General features: G+C 39.6%; 1 protein-coding gene across 1 annotated transcript in view; it reads right to left on the reverse strand.

Annotated features, from left to right (window-relative positions):
• Nucleotides 1–2,892: 2,892 nt before the first annotated feature.
• tspan17 (tetraspanin 17) overlaps nt 2,893–20,634 on the reverse strand; it is a 21,239-nt gene continuing 3,497 nt past the window's right edge. The window contains exons 2-8 of the mRNA XM_005719636.2: nt 14,144–14,194; nt 11,100–11,246; nt 10,223–10,393; nt 9,612–9,737; nt 9,351–9,398; nt 7,682–7,798; nt 2,893–7,447 (exon numbers count right to left, since the gene is read on the reverse strand). Of these exons, the coding sequence (XP_005719693.1) occupies nt 7,382–7,447; nt 7,682–7,798; nt 9,351–9,398; nt 9,612–9,737; nt 10,223–10,393; nt 11,100–11,246; nt 14,144–14,194 (726 nt within the window). The 3' untranslated portion in view covers nt 2,893–7,381. The remainder of the gene's footprint in view (nt 7,448–7,681; nt 7,799–9,350; nt 9,399–9,611; nt 9,738–10,222; nt 10,394–11,099; nt 11,247–14,143; nt 14,195–20,634) is intronic.

The raw sequence follows: 20,634 nt of genomic DNA on the forward strand, positions 1-20,634 counted from the left end.
AAATGAAGCAAGAAGTAAAGTTATCTCTACTGAGAATCTATATCTCCCACGGAGTGCCAGAGGGTTTAGAAAGTCTCAGAAACCTAGAAAACCACTTACTCGCCATGCTCCGTGCTGAGGTCTGCGGGACAAATGGTGGTACTCTTTTCATAAGAAGAAAGTGCTTCTGAGCATAAGAGCGCTGTTACCCATGCTGCAAACCCTAGTGGGGATGCACCCCAGTAAAAAGTGAGCTACCTTTACAATACAGAAAAAGGCAAGGCAAGTTTATTTATATAGCACAATTCACCAGCGAGGTCATTCAAAGTGCGTTACAGAGACACTAAAAAACAAAAGCAAATAAAAAGCATGATTTAAAATGGGAAAAAAGAAAGAAACAGTAGATAAAATCAGTAGTTAAAATGTAAGTTTTGAAATTTAAGCTTAAAAGTAAAACAGTGCGGATTTGGTGCTTTATTCAAATGCAGCTGAGAACAGGTGAGTCTTCAACCTGGATTTAAATAAACAGTGTTTCAGCGGATCTGAGGCTTTCTGGGAGTTTGTTCCAGATATATGGAGCATAAAAGCTGAATGCAGCTTCTCCGTGTCTGGTTCTGGGAACTGATAAAAAACCGGATCCAGATGACCTGAGGGAAGGTTCATACTGGGTCAGGAGGTCACTGATGTATTTTGGTCCTAAACCATTCAGAGCTTTCATTCAAAAGCTGCAGTTAACCCACTAACCCAAACCCTGCTTTGTTGTACAGCCCTCTGGAGAAGCGCTGTTCATGTTACGTGGATACAGAGATGTCCTCTCCCAAAAAGAGACCTTATAGGTCTGTCAGGCTGTTATCAGTTTAATGTATGTGTCTGAAGAAGTGTATGTACGATGGGTGTTGGTGCTGGCATCTTTAGATTTGGAATTGGCACTGTGCAAGAACATGAAATAGAGCCTTCTAAAAATGCTTTAGATGACCGGAAACTCCTACTATTCCTACAGCGTAACCTTCCATGCTTTTTAAGGCGTTGTGGTATGCATCAGCCCGACATGTAGCTAGATTTCTCGGGAGGTGCACGTCAGGTTACGTAGGAGGTTGCGGTCCAGGGTTAAAATTGGGTTGCAGTTATGGCGTGAGTTACGACGTAGATCTGACTCAGCAGTATGATTCACATGTAGCATGAATCTCAGACCCTGATCTTTTCCAGACTTCAAGCAGGCAGCTTTCAGTGAGTTGATGTGAGACCAAAAAAAAAAGGGTGGGTTCAGATCAATACTACTAGTATTATAAAGCTGGTAGTCCTGGTCACTTTTCACACTGCAGCTTTGCTTTATTTCTATTATTGAAAAATCTGATTGTCATTTATTGTTTAACCTTTATTGTTGAGTTATTTTGCCAGAGACTAAATGCTCAATATCTGTTCATTTTATCACGGGAATTGAAGGAAAGGTTTGATGTAGTGAGCGGTGTTATTGGACAAGGGGGATAAGGATATAACAAGAGGCTTTACTTATGCAAGTTATTAAATCTATCCCTATTGTTCTGTTATCATGCCCGTCCCGTACTTTTTCCACTGAACTTGGGGGGAAAATAACATCAAAACAAATTTAAAAGATTACAAGCATAACACTTGTGATTAATATTATTTAAGGTGAGAAGGTCAGGCGCTCTGCTTTCCTCTCAAAGATGAAAGGCAGTAACAATAGGGACTGCAGAAGCAGCAGAGTCTGATGTAGCCTTCCAGATGTGAGATACAATCTGGAGATTAAATCTTTAAACGTCTCTCATAAAGGAAATGGAGCATGCATCGAGCAGTGATCTCTCTGAACTGTGTCTTTTAAATGATATCAATTGGTCTGGTTTTCAGTGATGAACTACAGTATGGTATGAAAGCGAATTGTTGGTGCCTAAGATGCTTCCTGCGCCTATAAAAACACAAGGTCAGTCAAATCTATTGGACAGATGATGGTAGCAGCTGCTCTAAATCAAATCAGAAAAGAGGGAGCTGTACTGGCTGGTCTGTCCATGAAGCTGCATGCTTTTTTTTTTTGGTAATAAGTTAAGACTTTCGGTGTATTCGTTTTCCCCCGTGGCCAGAAACGGTAACAAAGATGGAAAAGACCAGTGACATTTGTCTGTTAAGTTATTTGTTTACTGCCAGGGAAAGAACAGCAGTGCGTGCATAACTATGAAGTGTTTCATCTCTAAGATGCGTAAGAAAATGTCTCTGAAGTTCACGGATTAAACTAGTTGATTAATTTTTCTCTTTGATCTTGTTATCGTAAGGCAGAGCTGCAACAGCAGGTCGACGGGATGGGTTTGTATAGATCTGAGCTGTTCTACAAAAGCTAATAACATCAAGAATACAATACAGAAACGCACAGCTTTTTGCACGGCGTTTTCTCTGACTTTCAGGATTAGCAGAGGAGGTCACAGCAGCACTGTGTCAGCATCGGAGCTCTGAATCACTATTTGTCTCCCTCTATTGGCTAAATGTATCCAAATATGATGAATTAAAAGGACTTTGTAAACATAGGACACATTAACAACACCCCCAGAGTAAGTAAATGAGTAGGTTTAGCATTCATCTTTTGCCCTTTAGGTAGGCCTGCTTCCCCATAAACAATATTCTGTAACATTAGACTTCATGTACAAGTAGAAATAACTTAATCTCAAATACGGGTCAGGATTGCTGAAAGACCTATTACATAAAAAAAAATAAATAAATAAAAAAAGAGAAAAAAATGTTATTACTGCTACTTAGGCTTCATCATAAGGCCACGTATTCATGTACTGGCCATTCATTCCTTTTTCATGTGTCATTAATGATGAATAAGGATTTCGGACAAAAGAAATAAATACATAAGGCCCAGCGTTCATGATTATTTTCATAAACCACAAAGGAAAAAAAGAACACTTTTATCAATAATCCTTTAATATATGAAAGAGGCATGTATTAACAGAATATACAGTGTAACAGACCAAGTCCCACAGTTTTCATTTACAACACTTCTTCACGAGGTTACCCCTCGGAGTAGGCAGATCGGAAAAATACGGCCGGTTGTGGTATTATTCTGCTGTTATCCACAAAGCTTTAAACATTAAAAACAAACAAACAAAGAAAACAGGGGATCTTCAGAAATTTTTGTGGTGGTTTATATCAGACTGACAAACAAGTTGTCTTCATAAATGTCATCTCTGTAAAACCCGCCAAATCAACACAAATGCGTTTTCATACCAGCTCAAACCACAAATGTGTTCGATTTGGGAACGTCGGTACTAACACGTGTGGTATTGCTGTTCATATGCTAGCAAACGAGCCAGTTAAGCTGCATTCTGTGTGACATGAGCACGTGCACACGATGAGGTAAGACGTACAAATGTCTGATGTGCTGCTCATTTCTGTTAAACATGCTCGCAGGACATGTCATCCGACGCACTTGGCAGCCACTCTGAATTATACCTGTAAAGCAATTTTTAAAAGGCTCATTCAGATAATTCAATCAGTACAAATGAATAATCGATAATGGTTTATTCCAACCTGAACAGACAAGTTTGTGTATTTAAAGAAAAAGATCCACATATTCAGCTACACAGAGAAACCAGGACGATGTTAACTGGTTGTATCTGCTAATTAAAAAGGTTTTGTGATTGCATATAAATGTAGGTCTGCACACACACACACACACACACACACACACACACACACCTGGAGACTGAGGAAAAGGAATGCTCATCCGCTTTCATGCTCGCTACAACATATTTAAAAATGTAGAAATCTTCAAGAAAAGAACATTAAAACATCTCCGCATACTCTTGATTCACATTCCTTATCTCGATTCATGTTATGCATTGCACTGCATCAGGATAAAGGGAAGTTCAAACTGAATGTGGAGCAGTAGGTCCACGCTGATAACAGACTTGTACATTCATGGTATGTATAAGGCTCCTTCTCGGGAATGATTCAAGCACCCACAGGGGGGAAGCAGAGAAAATTAAGAAGGTGTTTCTTGATGCAAGGCCATTATGATAAAGGACAAAGCGTAATTAGCATCGTTCTCTCCCTCCTGCTTTACCCTGCATTACAGGAATACAAAAGCAGAATTAGCCAAAGCCGTTAAAAACAAACATACTCGAGCAAGTTCACCTCTGTGGAGTCTGCATATTTAAATCCTGCCAGGCGGCTACTGCGAATTATTATGGCATCATTATCCTTATTACCAAGGTGACTGTCTTGGCACATCCATTCAAGCATGATGTTGGCTGCAGAGCGGTTTTTATTTAAGAGCTGCAGAACTGTAGTCCAGGAGAATTGACACTCACGGCCTCCGCCTGCGTTCAGCCAGATCCTCAGCATAACTCAAACGGCTGCAGCTCTTCACTTCATCAAACATAACACAGGATCTCATCCTATGCAAATGCACTCTTCTGTTATTTCTCTTTGGTCTTTGGAGGGAACGGTGTGTTAAAGACCCTGAGCAAAGACTTTCCAATTAAGATTTTTAGAAGAGAGAGAAAAAAAAGAAAAAAAAAAAAGAAAATGCTTCACAGATTTGTTAAACTTTCTCATTTGTTAATTAGTGGCACACATTCGTTTCAACCCACAGATGTATGGAGGGAAGAGAAAAAAGAAAACAACAAAACACACACACACACACACACACACACACACACAGGTTTCATCCAGATTCATCTAACAGACTGAACAGTAAGTGAAATCAAAGAAGCCCACACACAAAGCGTGACAAACAACTTTCGCGGCACGTCACGAAAATATAACTCCAGGTGAGAATTAACTGCAAGTACATCCTGTAAAACGACTCCATATTTATTCTAAATGAAATCTGTTTTTGGAGATTACTGGAAGCTGTTACTCACTGATTAGACCTAAAGTGCTGATATAAATGAGCCTCTCCTATACACACACATCTACCTGAACCGGGGAGAAGTCATTAAGGCTCTGTCGCTCTTGTGCAGATGCATTGTTCTCCGCTGGCGATATTTCTACTTGTGCATTCGCGGCGCCTAAACTCAAATGAATCCCACTTTGTCGTGTGTTCCTCTTTTGTCAAAAGAGCCCGATGTTTAAAAATACATCAGAATGGTAGAGGCTCTGAAACAGGTGCACTATGATCAGGTAGATTCTTGATTTTTTTTCAAAAGGGAGGGGGCGTGGGTGAAAAGCAACATGTGACATGTGCACACGACAGACGATCTTAAGGTGGCGTCGCTGAAAGAACTCCTATGTATATGTATTCTGCAGACCGACTCTGAGAGAGAAGCAGGGAAAGTTTTCCTGCACTGTTCACAGAATATTAATGCTACTCATCTTTCAGCTAGTCTGCATTGCAATTCCAAACATGTTTTCTCATTTTTGAGAGTGTGTGTGTATATATCTAAAGTGTGTATATATGGACCTGTGTGTGCAGTCAAGTAAATCCGTTCCTAATCTAGCTTGTGCAATGTATCCGAATGACATTGTGACAGCCAGAAACAGCTGTTGTGGTTAAATGCTTTGAATAATATACAGAATTACTGAGTGAAGCCAGTTATAGCAGAACTGAACTCACTCCAAGAGTGTTCTGAATGACTGAATAAATGGGGGGGACCCCATAATAATTAAAAAGGCGGTGACGTATAATGTGTAAACTTTAACATGAAAAACAATGTGACTATTTCCTCAGATGGAAACCGTAGCGGCCAGACCGTTTTCTACAAATGCCGCCACGTGAGATAGATTGTTAGCTCGACTATTGTAATACACCATCAATAATCTAGTCAAAGTTAAAAGCAGCATTCATGTTATATTGAGACTGTCGCTAATATTAAAACGGTACAGCGTGTATTTGCTGTTCTATTTTAAAAAAAAAAAAACAATCCAAAAGGAAAAAAAAAAGACAACACTGAATTAAAAGATAAAAGCGTTACTGTAACATTGTTTAATTGTCATTTGATTTCTAGGTTCAACTGGCACTTCCCACATGGAGGGACAATGAATTCACATTTTGGCCGTGGAAATGCCATTTGTTATCGTTTGGCATTCCTAATAACAACAGAATTGTGGCCAGACAAAACCTTGGCAGTTAGCTAATGATATTATTTGGTCTCCATTAGGACCGCTAACATTCACAATACGAAGCTAATTTGCAGCTGACTGATGAGCTGGAAGTAAAACAGGTGCCTGTAAAGCTTAACAATGAACCCGAGAACAGATTTATCTATAAATGACAGGAAATGAATGAAGAATTAAAAGAACATCTTTAACAACAGACATATGTTCTTTTGCAAAGAGAAAAATATAAGACAAATATGGTACACAGAAGTCAAGTAAAAAGAAAAAAGAAGATAAAAAGGCCCCAAACTAGCAATCCCATGTGCCTGAGGGATGCTCGGAGATAAACAACAACCTCTATCATTAAACCCTCTTTCTCTGTATAGCACACACTTACAATCCTTACTATTTCATGTCATACAATACACTCAATCAACAGATGATGCAATCACCATAGGGCGAATGGGGTAACTTTTGGCGTTAATCTAAATTCAACAGACACTGATGGAAAAATAAGATATGCTTTTAACTGGCGGAAGGAAACACATTTTTAGCCAGGCCCTGAGGTATAAGGGAAGGGGGCGGTCGAGGTGCACAAGTTCCATGTACAGAACAGGAAGGACACAAAACTGGAAATTAATGGCACTTTTTACATTTGAACTTGAACAGAAAACTCTTGAAGTGACTTAAATTTGCAGATATGACCGACCAGTGTTCAGTTTTTTGTCTCTCTTTTGTTTTGTTTTTTTAGTGGTCATAAAAAAGGTCACAAAGGAGAAAAATGACACGCAGACGAATCCATGCGGCCAGCCAGTCATCGTCCTCTGGAGGAGAAGGAAGTGTGGAGGTGGGTGCGAGCTGACTTTAAGGGAAGATCTTCAGCCCCCTTGCGGAGCAGGACAAAGGCTCTGTGACAACATGTTGCTTGAGGTTTTTTTTCTTTCTTTTTTTTGAAAAAAAACGTTTTTCCTCATTTTGTTTTGTTTTTTTGCTGTTGTTGTCTTTTATCCATGGCTTCTGATCTCCGAGTTTTCTGGTGTCCTTGTGCAACTGCGTGCCTTAAATAAATTTGTCGAAAGAAAAAAAATAATAAAGGGGGGAAAAAAGTAGGCAGGACTCTCTTCTGTATATTTGGGTTAAAATCCCAGCTGAGTGGTAAACAAAGTTCTGACTGTTTGGTTTGTCTGTGAAATATATTTTCTTTTTCAAGCGTCACTCACACACATATCAGTGTGTGAGAGCATGTGTGTGTGTTGCTTAGCTCAGTGGCAAAAGTTGCCGGCTGTCCGCCTCAGCCGGACGGTGTGCTATGCGAGTTCGGTGCTGGGGCCGCCCCACTTCAATTCTCCTGTCACCAGTTGGCTTTGACAGCTCTGATGTCACTCACGAGGTTTTGAGCAAGGCAGATACCAAAAATCTAGAAGAAAATAAAAACATTTTTTAAAAAGGCCACACAGGATTTTAAGTCACCGGATTAAGGCAAAAAACAAACAAACAAAAAAACCAAACTACAGTTACATGTTCTCAACACTAGATGGAAGCGAAGACATAAAATCAAAAAACTAGAACTATTGTTAGTTTTAATTAAAGGCCTCATTTGCGATACAGCAGGTTGCTTAGCGTGAGAAATCTCCAAACAACAGCTCATTACCTGTAAAAGTGCAATTCCAACAAAGACGCCGGCTACAATAATCAGGTTGTCTTGAAGCCACTTCTCAAACTGTCCCACGCAGCCCTTCGTATAGATAAACTTCTGCCGGTCCAACTCCTTTTTCACAAAGATGAGCATAATTCAAGTGCATTAAAGTTTTGAGCGAGAAAACGTGTTTAATTTACAGCATATTGAATGATCTGCTCTCTGAGAGGAAGCTGGCATTGCTCATTATTTAAACAAAAACTGGTACTCTGCCCTATGACTAATGCTGGACACAAACACAAGATAGTGTTTTGCCCACTGACTCCATCACAGTTGATGAGGGCATGAAGACCTCACGATAAGCTGAGTCACAGCCTAAGATTGCAACATGTCAGTGTTCTCAATTACGCTGACTATCAATGCAGTGTATTCTTTTCCACCAAGGACACTGGTGGACTGAACAGACAAAAGCTGTTTCCTGTTGCCTGACAGATGGCCATTTCTGCTTTTGGATCCAGCTGATGATGTATGTGCTTTACTCAGACACGAACATTTTTACAAAAAAAACAAAAACAGGTTTAATTAACGCTGCAACGAAACTAAAAAGGGGATAAGAATCGGTGCCGCTGTACAATTCATTCTTTGTTATCCTTCAGACAAGTCAACCAGGAAAATCTTTTGTTCTCTCCTAGAACTTGAAATCTAGTTTTAGACCAATGAGGTAGAGAGCGCCACTTTGCAGCCAAAAAAAATAGCAGGAAATGCAATGTTGTTATAGCTGTGGACTTCCTCTAAAGCTATTTCAGCCCTTTGCCTTTGTTGTGCTCCTGTCCTTGCCATACTTCCTGCTCTTCCTCTTTCCCACCCTGCTCCCCGCTCAGGTGCTGCACAGGAACTCTCTGCACATCCCTGATAGTTTCAGCAAAATGTCAATGGCCAGGGCGTTAGCGCACAGAAAATGAATTCATAGCAACTCAATGGCAGGTGGTTCACTGTACTGCAGCTCGCCTAGCAACAGCAATCTTTCTGACTGCAGTGCAGTGAGTTGTAACCACCACACCCACACACACACACACACACACACACAGAGGAAAAGGGAACGGACTGGCATAACCCACTGAGTCGCCAATTACAGAGTGTAGTAAGGCTGCTCTTGAGGCTATAACTGGAGCCTAATTATCCCTGTTAGAAGAACAATCTGTTATTAAGGCAAGAAGCATACAGACTAGTCTGTGTAAGCTACTTAACCCTCTACGTTCTCTATATCTAACACCAGCCATCTGGTTTTACCTATAGTAGTTTTAAAGAGAGAATGCAGAGAATGCCATAAAATCTCACATTTAATTGGTTTTCCTTTGCATTTCAAACACAAATTCACTTTTTGATCGACTGACAATCAAGTCCAATACAAATGAACCCAACTGTCACTCTGCGTTCGACAACTTAGACCGTTTCAGTCAAACGGGTTTGCAAGCTGTCAGTCAATTCGCCCTCGGGAGTATTTCTCTCCAGCAGCATTGCATCATTTTAACCAAGATTTCTTTCTTCCTGCAGAACTCCACATTTGCAGCTGACTCTATCATATGAGAACTGGTTAAGCGTTGCAATTTGTTGGGACTCTAAATTACAGATTTCCTTGATTTCCTTGTCTAAAGAGATCTACAGAAATAGAAGAGATACCAACCATTTGCTGCCGAACATCATAACCACACTGTGTGTTGATGACATCCTCCTGCAAAAAAACCAAACCAAACGGAGATTAAAATGGGATCCTCGACCACATTCATCCGTTACAATTTTACCTAAGGTCAGAAGGTTTGAAATAATGACTCTTTGCATGAGAGAAACTTCTTATGTTGACACACATGATGCATGGCTACAGAATATTACACGAAACAAAAAGCTGATTATGGACAGTTGTTTGTGCTGCTGAAACGCGACTCACTGCAGGGTCTTTGATGCAGCATGAAAAGGGAACACCACAGCGCTCCCTACTGGGATTCCTGTCAGTGCAGTTGAAGTAGATGTTCATGTTCCAGTCGTCAGGCCCGTGCGCTCCACAGCATGACCACTGGGACAAACAACAACAACAAGCAGAGATTAAACAGCTAACTCTAGTAAACACACAGATGTACCTTCTTTGATCTTGCCATCTGAGCCCTTAACAGGCTGGCTCAGGTCAGCCTAGGTTGTTAGCTTACTATGGCAGGTAATGACTACAAACAGTGAGATTCAAGTATGAACACAAAAGCCAATCTAATTGCCTTTAGGGTGCCTCATGACAGAACCTAGCGTTTACACACAGGAGCAAATTATCTCAACTGCTTCCTCCACATAGTTGGATAGCCATTTGACCGAAATACAATCACATTAATCAGAAAAACCACTCCACATTTGCAGCAGCTGAGTCTCTTCATTCTTACCATAACAAGGCTGACTCATCATTTTCTGAGCTCACATGTACAGCCGCATTTCTAAGAAAGGGAGTAACTTCTTCCAGCAAAGAGACATGAACGATTTTAAGATAAGAGATACCATCGGTGGGGGTGAACTCACATATTCCTGGGCAAAGTCGATGAGATTCTGCAAGTCGATGTCATCGCGGTATGCCTTGACATTATTGTTAATGAAAAAGTTAAGCTGGTCTTTGATCCAGTCCTTAAAGACGAAGGCAAGGATCCCTGCAGTCAGCTCCAGGAAGAAGATCAAACCCAGGAACACAGAAAACTGAAAAGTACAAGTAAACACATGCAAACAGAAAACAATACACCTGTCACTTCAAGCAGGGAACAAGGAGCACCAAAGAAAATCCTGTGACTTTCCCCGCTTCTGCTTAAAAATGAGTGTAAGAACAACTTTAATGTAATGTTCCTGTGCAGGTCAGTTTGTAGGGCCTGCCCTGATTTGCTAAGTGAGAGTGTGGCAATAAAAACTGCACTCCCACAGGTCCTATTGAATAATCCCTTTACAGTAAATGTAGGAGAAGATGCTGATGATAAATGCACAAAAGCCGCATTAGCTCCTCACGCTGATGCCTGATTTACTGCTGCTAATGGACATCTGCTGGAGTTAATAGCTACTCAGAATCACAGGCAGCAACAAGGCGAGTTTGTCTCTGTCAGTCACAGGTTTTTATCAATAAAGCTGAACCCAAATAAATCCTGGTGGTGTTGTGGCTGAAGAAAGAACTGCCTAATACGCATACAAAAAAAAATAGGCTTCAGTGGATCAGTATACCTTTCTGATCATTAAACAGGATTTGGTTTACTGATGAGGTATGATGTGCCACACCATCATTCATAGCATTTGGCTCAGACGAGTCAAAGTGACACCTGCTACACAGATACCTTCAGCCCTGGTGTGAAGTGCAGATCTAAGGGGTGTGAAATAATTAAAACAGTGTCTGTGCACATAAAGCCTAGAGGTGGCTTACAAATTTAAGCAGCAAGGTGTTCTCTCTGAGCGCTCCGATACATCCAGCAAAGCCCAGAATGAACATGACCCCTCCGACGACGATGAAGAGCCATACAGGGTCAAAGCCCCCTAAATCTGTGATGGATGACAGATTGGACAGCACGCCCTGAGGGGGAAGACAAAAGAGTGGTTAAAATTCAGACCATAATATTTCCAAAATCAATCCTTACCATCCCCATGACAAGGTCTCAGTAAAAATTCTCCTTTTACAAAAACACAGTTAACCTTGAGAAGAGCCTGTGATGTCAAAGAGAAAAAGTGAGATTTAACTAATGTCACAGCCTGCTGGGCCCCGTTCACAGATGCAGACTTGTAGCAGGGAAATTTAATAAACTGAAATACTGTTATTCCATTACATTCTTATATATCAATGTGATGTTTTCAAAATAAAATAAAGAACCTCGCTGAGGTTTTGTTATCAGTTTAAATGCAACATGCACTCACTCTATGGCATTTTTGTGACAAAATTATAAAACAAGTAACTTCTCACAAGAGGCAAACTTCAAAGCCTCCTGAAAACACAGAGACATTTGTCCTTCCACTCTCCTCTCTGAAAGCCACAGTGTGACCACCATCTTATTTTGTCAGCCTCTGCGTTCTTAGAATTATTTACAACAAGACAGACTTCACATGTAATCATTCCCAATTCTTAACTATACTGTATATTGCAACTTTGATGCAATAAATTTGATCTTGGGCTGAATTTTCCAAAATTTTCAATTAAATGATTAGTGTCTAATCTTTATGATAGTTTCATTTTAATGGAGGTAGATAGAATATTATCCAAAATTCGAGAAAAAACACATTACATAAAGTTTGCATTACATATGAAATTATTCACGTCATTGAGTGAAACAAGTATTTCATCCTCTGCAAAGCAGCCAGAATTCTGGCTCCCACGAGTGTGTGTTGGCACAGAGCCAATCAATCAATCAGTCAAGGATAGTCTTGATCTCAGCCTGTTAAGCGTAAAAAGCGTACAAAGCACACCTGTCCAGCCTCTCCACCACCAAGGGCGAGACCAAAGAGCTGTCAAAATCTGTCAGGGACAAAGTATAGACCTGCACAAGGCTGGAATGGGCTACGACACCATCACCAAGAAACTTGGTGAGAATGTAACAACTGTTGGTGCGATTATTCCGAAATGAAAGAAATAGAAAATGAACATAAATCGCCCTCAGTCTGGGGCTCAGTGCAATGAGAAAAATCTTACCACTGTGCTTGCCAACTGAGGTTTCTCCACCAAGTACTATATGTCAAGTTTTGCTTGGAGATCAAATACCTATCTCACTCAAAGCCTTGCAAATCAATTTATAACTGTAAATGTGGGTTTTTTCCCCTACATTTTTGGTTTATATTCTGGCTGTCTTTATTAAAATCGATCGTGGCTCAAGAGTTGGGTGTTCGTCTTGTAATCGGAAGGTTGCCGGTTCGAGCCCAGTCTCGGTCGTTGTGTCCTTAGGCAAGACACTTCACCTACCGCCTACTGGTGTTGGCCAGAGGGGCCGATGGCGCGATATGGCAGCCATCAGTCTGCCCCAGGGCTGCTGTGGCTACAACTGTAGCTTGCCTTCACCAGTGTATGAATGTGAGAGTGAACGAATAGTGGTATTGTCAAGCGCTTTGAGGGGTCCCGAAAAGCGCTATATAAATGCAATCCATTATTATTATTATTATTAAAATGAAAAATAGAGACAGTTTATTTCTTTGGAAGTGAGCAAACATCACACAAATCCAGCAGGAAATGAAATTAGTATTTCTTCCGCAGTAACAGTGGGCGTCGTTATTGTTTCTGGATAGCACACTAAAGAAGGTACTTTGCGAAAGCTCCATAAAAACGAGTTCAAGCTTGTTTTATTAACATATTTTTGTACAACCCTGATCCCTGCTATATTTTTCAGTTATTTTGAAAAAGGAAACCACTATGTGTATCCACTCTCAGTCTGACATCCTGTTTGCTTGTCATATATTGTAGTGAACATGCCCAACACTTGCAGCTAAAGTCGAGACAGCTCTCGTACTGAGTTAATCTCCCTCTGCATTGAGCAAGGACAAAACTGTAGGATGAAGGCAATGCTGGATGCTCATGTTTTTATGGCACTGCTGCAGAATAAACTGCACGCATTTAAATTTTAGCAGGAGGCCCTGAAACAATAATGTAGTCTGGCTGTGCACAGCAGGCTTGAAACTAATCATCTTAGTCACTGAGACCCAAACTCACCATTACGACTTTCCAGCAACCACTATTCATCATTTACCCTAATCCCTTTAAATTATTCACGCTGCTCCACAAAGGTACTCCAGCGCAGGCCGATTTGCACAGAGTTCATGACCAGACGTTACTAATCAGTACATGGTTCCACGCTTGTGCAGCGATTTCTTGCTAATTAATGAACAAATTGACTGGTAACTCCTCTGAAAGAAGTTTTGAACGTAGCCATGACTCACTGCACACGAGAGGTTAATGGCAACACCTGATCTTTGTAGCCTGTCCAGCGTTGACAATAAACAGCGAACCAGTTTCTGCGCAAATATACGATCCAATTTATCGTGCAACAGGCTTTCATACGAGACGAAGCACAAGGCATTCAAATCCTGGTAGCTGTAAGTCAAATGAGTGTGTCATTTGGACCCTATGGCTCCTTATTTGCAGCCACAGCCATTTAAAGCTCCAATCACCGGAAAAACAATTTAACCATTAGCTCGATATTGGTTCAACAAAACTTAGTTACACATCACACTGGAGCTGCAGCAGTGAGCATAATTCATATCCTGAGACGTGTTTACCAGGAACATTATGAGGTTATATGCCTTTAAGTGCTACAAAGTGTTACAGGAATAGAGCTTCTATTTTCCACGCCACTCTTCTCAAAAGCTCTGTTTACATCCAAACTCCATCCGATGAATTATACTTCCAGCTTATTACAGCTAGGATATCTGGAAGAATTTTAGCTATGTGGTAACCCGTAGCCAGCGTGTTTGTGTGCATGTGTTTATACATACCTTCTCCGCCCATGCCCACAAGCCTATACCCAAGAATGCAGCTCCTAGTAACTGTAAAACAAAGCACAGAGATGCGGCAGTGAGACAGGAGGCAACTGATACAAACTGAAGCAGTTTATTACAGATGATACGGTTGTTATTGTAGCAAGACCGGGAATGGTTTGGGAGTGGTGTGGATTACACTGGTGTCCCCCTGGCAACATATGTAAACAGCAGAACTGCTTGAGTTTTACTGTGGTAATTAAAAATCTAGTTCATCTTTTGTCATCCACTGCATCCTTTCTAACAATATTCACATAAGAACAAAGGGATCTCTCATTTTTAATTATCAGTGCACTTAAAAAAAACAGAGAATCACATAGGAAAGAGACCAATAAAAGAAAAACTGATTTTAGGAGCTTTTAAATAAAGTGAATTCTTCAAAGATTAAATCACAGAGATATTACACTGAGCTGCTGTAAGGGTTAAAGAAAATCCGTCCAATATTAGTCTTTCATCCCGGTGTAGGACGAGTTTAAGGCTCACTGCTTCAACTTGACTGAAAGCCAAGTGGCTGTGTTACTAGCCCACGGTGTCTAAAGATGTAAAAATGACACAAAAACAACAGAATAGCAACAGGATGAGAAAAATCACCGGTTTCTGGTGTTTACACGTACAAATGTTACTGTCTAATCAGCTGCTTAGCTGCTACAAAATAGCATTCATAAGAGTTTTAGGATGTCGATGGAGAGAGCTGGGGGCAAACTCTAATGGTAATGCCTGAAATATAATAGCTCCATTGAAATTGTGTTAAATCATTTGTTGGGAAGCTGATTAAATCGCGAGAAGCAGGTAAACTAATGGCAGCCCATTAGCACACACCTAACAAGATCAACGTGACAGTCTTGCAAACAACAACAGCAGTCAGCAGTTGGATTGGGGGGGCTGCCTTGACCTGGTAGTTATATAAGCGTCTGTAGCGAAGGGTGTGGTAGATTCAACTGGAAAGTGACAAGCAGGAAGAGTCAGTGTATGCAGGCAGACATCAGAAGAGATTAGACTGACAGAGTGGGAGTATTACAGCACTTAGCCTTTGACTTCAAGTTTTTCATGCAGATTAAAGAAGCTGAAAACCGTGACAAAGGAAACCACTTGCGTCTTGTGGCATGAAATGCACAGCAACACAATGCAGTCGCCAGACAACATGGATAACTACTAGTTCACTTATTCAAAATAAGGACATTTGTACAATGCTGCTTTCATTTTTCTATATTTGAATGTTAATAACCAATTTGGGGCACTGAACTACTTAAGCAGCTTTGTCAAGCTTGGCTTCAACCCTAAAATGGAATCTATGGAAGCTTTCATTCATTTTGCTTCTCTACTTCAATGCTGATCAATATTTTTAGGCAAAAAGGAGACATTTTAGCATCAATACAACAGTTTTATTATCTGAGTCTGAACAGCATATAGGACCAGAGCAGAAAAAGGCAAGCATATGACTCAGGTGTGCAAAAATTCCAATCAGTTTCACATCATTGTTTTGCAAAGTGCAACCTTAGCACGCTTTGACGCACTGATGAAAGAAACTGAAAAGCTTGGAGGCAAAGCAATTCAATAGACTGGACATTTTGGAGCCTGCTCTCAGTTTCCACCTCTAGTGACTACACCCAGAAGAAGCCTTGCTCATAAGTGCTCTGTTTTCCAGTTCTTTTCCATGGTTCAGGAGTTTATTTTTTTAAAAATAACCTTTTCTTGGATATGATAATGGTTCCTGTAGGTCCCTACACTACACAGCTTTACCACAGTTGTGCATCAACACAAAAAGAGCAGTACACAATCTATCCAGGAATCTCATCAGTAGTAGCTTGTTTGCCTGTCCTCCCAACAGAATAGTGAACTTGTAGTCAGCCTCAAAAGCCAGGGCAGGAAAAGGAAAAGAAAACCCCCCCCCAAAAAAACCATATTGTTTTTGCCAATTTTCAATGAACCCATCGCCATGTTTTTAGAAATCTAAATAAAGTTAGGAGTCAGAAAATTTACCTAATCTTTGGCACGCAGCTTTAAACCACACCAAAATCATTGTAATTCAATTATGCAGTAAGAAACAAGCTGAATGGTAAGCTGTGGCATTTTTCCAGTTCTGCTAATGGAAACATTTTTATCTGAGAGGGTCAAGCGGGACATGCTCAGTCCAGCTACTGCTTTCGCAATATTCCGCTTAATCAGGAAGAGTTCATGCCAGTAAACACACAAAACCAGATATTTTCACGGAAATGCATTTAGTTGGCTCATCAGACCTTGGAAACCACAACACATTCTGAGTAACAGTGAAAAACATTACTTGTTTACAAGAGAACTCCATATCACTTTTAGGCTGCATTTGGTAACAGTACCAGTACCCAGAGTTACACACCACAAACATTTATCTACACACAGAGAGGTACACCACACAGGCTTTTAAAATAACTAAATGTCCAAAACCCGATACAGACACCAACATTTTTCGCCCCTTTCAATCGAAGTGTTTGTTGTTATTTCACTAGGGATGTCACTCTGCCTCCTCACTGGATAATATCAAATAACTTGCCAAGCATCCTGGTATTATTTTGGTGAGCATAGTATTAAAATTTTCAATCTTGCATCTTTAAGCTCATCCAGTCTTTTTGATTTCACCTAAGAAATCTAACAAACCAACCCCATCAGTCGATACCAAGGAAGCCTTTAGTACATAATCAAAACATCTCCCATCTAGATTCTGCAAGTCATTTTTAACCTCCTAGGACCTGGCGTTCACATACGTGGACATCACATTTTGGGTTGTCTAGACCTAAAAACACTAAATTTTTCTCTACAAGGGCCTGATATCCACTTACGAGGACATTCTACTGCCACTGTTCTATCAAAATTTAAAACGAATGTCCTTATATGTGGATCTTATACTTGTCAGAAACAAAAATCAGGTAAAAAAAAAAAAAAAAAAAAAAAATTTTAAAAAAAAAAAAAAAAAATATCTGTCAATTCTTTGTTTTTACATTCATGAGGTCCTAATATGCCCAAATATCAAAGAGATATAAAAAAAATGCATGCCATGGAAGAGCTCGGGTCTTAGGAGGTTAAACGCACCCCACTCGTTCTTGCAGTCCTCTGCAACCAGCCTAGCTTCTGCTCGTCTAGGCAGTAGAAGCTAGGCATCTAAGAAAAACTAACAGGTGATCACATTCATCCTTATTCTTGCTTCGCTGCATTGTCTTCAACTGGATTTTAAAATTCCGTTGAAGACTATTTTAAATATTTAGTGACATACAAAGCCTTGCTGAGACCTTATTCCATCAGTCAACTTCTCTGACCATATTTTGATTTATTTATTTGACATGTTTTTTAATTCATTATATCACTGAAATGTGAAAGAAAAAAAAACTGATGTGGCAAAATACATGATGCAAAATCTGTGCCACTACCAAAACGTCTGGCTACGACTGTGTATGTGCGTGTATTAGGGCTGCCACGATTAGTCAACTATTAAAATCGTCGACGACTAATTTAATAGTCGACGCGTCGTTTGAAGCTTTGTAAGATCCCAAAAGATGCAGGAACACCATGCAGACACCACAAAAGTATTTTGTGATGTCTGGATGGTGTTTGGTTATAGAACCAATTCTATTATTATTTTTATTACCGTTCAAGAAATAAATCATTGTTTCCCACATCAGGTTGTATTTCCTCCTGCCACAGCTTGAAGTGGCACTGAAGACAGTGTTAAAGAGACATCTATGCCTGGTACTAATTTATTCTTGGGGGGGTGTCTGTGAACTGTTATTTTATACTTTATAAAGTTAATGTAAGTTTCAGACGGGATGGATTCCTGAAATTTCTCATTTCTACTGAATGTGTTGTTTTGTTTGTTTTTTAATCTATTGCGGAGATTTGACAGGACAGATCAACTAAACAGTATTGTGAAATATTTACCATGATAACTGGCAGTATGTGTTTGTGCTCTGTGCTTTTTGGAACCTTATCTGTAAATCAAACTTCCCTTTAAAGACCAGTACATTTTAGACTGAACTTACTGAAAGAATACACAACACAAAAAGAACAAACTGTCTTTGTATAGTGGTTGTGTAACATCCTTATTTTGACTAACTTTTCTCACAACCTGAATCAAATTCAGGTGAGCTTGTGGCAATAGAATTAGATATGTGAGACAAATCTCTAAATACCACTCTCTGTGGCAAAACGTCCTTCACCTTATTAAGAAACTCCTTAAGCAAGACAGCTGGCTTTGGGACTTTGTTGATCAGGTGCTTTGATGAAGGAAACCTGCTACCTTTTCCCCAGTAAAGGTTTTAACAGAGAGGACAGGAACAGCGCTGCAGTTCTGGACGGTAGAAACATGTTTTCTTTCACTCAACCTGAGCTCACCATCTGCTGTTGTTGTGTTATCAGTGTTTTTGTTTAAAGTCTGTTTTTAGTCGCAAATGTGGGTTAAACCCTTGTGTTTGTCTGTCCATGGTGACAGTAGTGTGCTACAGAGCCTTGTGCTAAATGAAACACCAACGCAAAGAATTTCTGTCGAAAACTTTTCTTTTACAATCGAATTATTTGAAATACTCAATAAATCGTTACAGCACTAATCTCTTTGTACAACACAACAATGTACGAGTCACCACCTTTGGTTTTTTTAACAATATGTTATTAAAACACTCAGGATCTGTTCATTTAAATCTCACCCGCATGGATAATGCATTTCTTTTGCTTTTGATTAATTTGATCATTCTGTCAAACCTATGTATTTTACCAGAAACTAATTAAATAAAGTCTGAATCTAGATGTCTCTTTATTTGCATTATTATTCAAATCAAGGTTCCTTCGGTGTCAAGTGCTGCTTGTAAAATATGTCCTTCCCAGAGCGAGGGTTTTCTCTCCATGTGGACTAAGAGATTATCAACACTTGAAAAGATGCCTCCCTAAGCCAGCTGATCCCATTAACCTCTACTAACTGTCAGACAAATCAAGCTCCCCACTCCTGCACACGCATGCACACATACACACACAGGATATAGTGTGAATCCCTTTTCCATGACTCCCTAAAAAAATGAATATTTAATGAGGGGGATAGTGTGACACCGTGATTCTCAATCTCAGCAGCAATGTCAACAGGGTGAGCAAATTGTTAAGCTCCTTACATTCCACAACATATAGCTTTACTACTAATACTAATACTTTCATTTTGCATCACATGGCTACAAAATATATATACTATTTTTGCAGTTTAATTCTTTACATCAAAACTTAATTTGAACGTCCAAAGAAAATAAACATTAAAGATTCAACACCAGATTCTGAGACAGAATGAATGAATAGAAAAAAGGAAGAAATATCACTAAGCGCACTCTGACACCATGTGTTGGTAGAAGTAGAAAATAGGAAATGTAGCACAAACGACAAAACAGGAGGACGGCAGAAAATGGAAACAGACATTTAAAAAAAATATGATAGCATTTCACAGAAAACAAACCTAAATGTAGACTATGCAAAGCGGCGCTTTCCTTTCACGAACGTACCCCGAGCTGTGATGTCAACTCTGAACGGGTCAATTTTAGAGAGTTAAGTTTATGTTAATAATGTTTATGTTAGATGACCTCTCAGAAACTCCTCAGGATGATACTTGCTAAAGAAACACCATTTCAGTTTTGTTAGCTAATGAGTGAAATGTGATAGTAAACCATTAAACAGGAGTAGCCACACTGTCTCCTAGTCTTTTATTTTTTCCTCACTCTAATATTAGCATTTATTCTACTAAACCTCTTCCACCTTACATTAGGTAGTTATTCTTTGGGTTATAAAGTTTCATTTGCATTGAACACTACACTGTCTGAGAAACTTTGATATACAACTACAGTGATTGGTAACTGTCTTTTCTAATTTTGTTTTGTTCTGTTTTACTAGTATTAAGCACAGGCGTATAGATGAGTTGGTTTTAAAAGGGGGCTCTTGCACCTCTCAAATGGCTGAAGTCATGACAGAGAGGATGTCTAGTTATCAGCATCTCAAAGACAAGAGCAAGCCTCATTCCAGAGCACATCCACTGCAATCATGAAGTCATAAACTGAATCATCTGTAAACTTTGCAAACTTATTATTTTGGACTGGAAAAGAAAATCTTTTTGATTTCTTTTAAATATTTATTTGAGTTTGTGGGCAGAAGCCATTTTTAGTTTTCTATTAGCACGTCTTTTGTTTAAATACTGCTGGCACTTTTATTTCGTATTACATAACATTTTTATTTTTTTCATTTTTATTCTGACGGTCCTGTTGAGTAGTGTTAAGAACAGTGTTGGTCAAGTTACTTGAAAAAAGTAATCAGTAACTAATTACTGATTACTTCCCCAAAAAAGTAATCCCGTTACTTTACTGATTACTCATTTTCAAAAGTAATTAATTACTTAGTTACTTTTTAAAAACACGATTTACAACCTGAAGAGGTGATAAAGCGATAGATCTTTCAGCCCA

Source organism: Pundamilia nyererei, unplaced genomic scaffold (assembly GCF_000239375.1).
Source record: "Pundamilia nyererei isolate P.nyererei 1_Seehausen unplaced genomic scaffold, PunNye1.0 scaffold00001, whole genome shotgun sequence".
Classification (NCBI taxonomy): Eukaryota; Metazoa; Chordata; class Actinopteri; order Cichliformes; family Cichlidae; genus Pundamilia; species Pundamilia nyererei.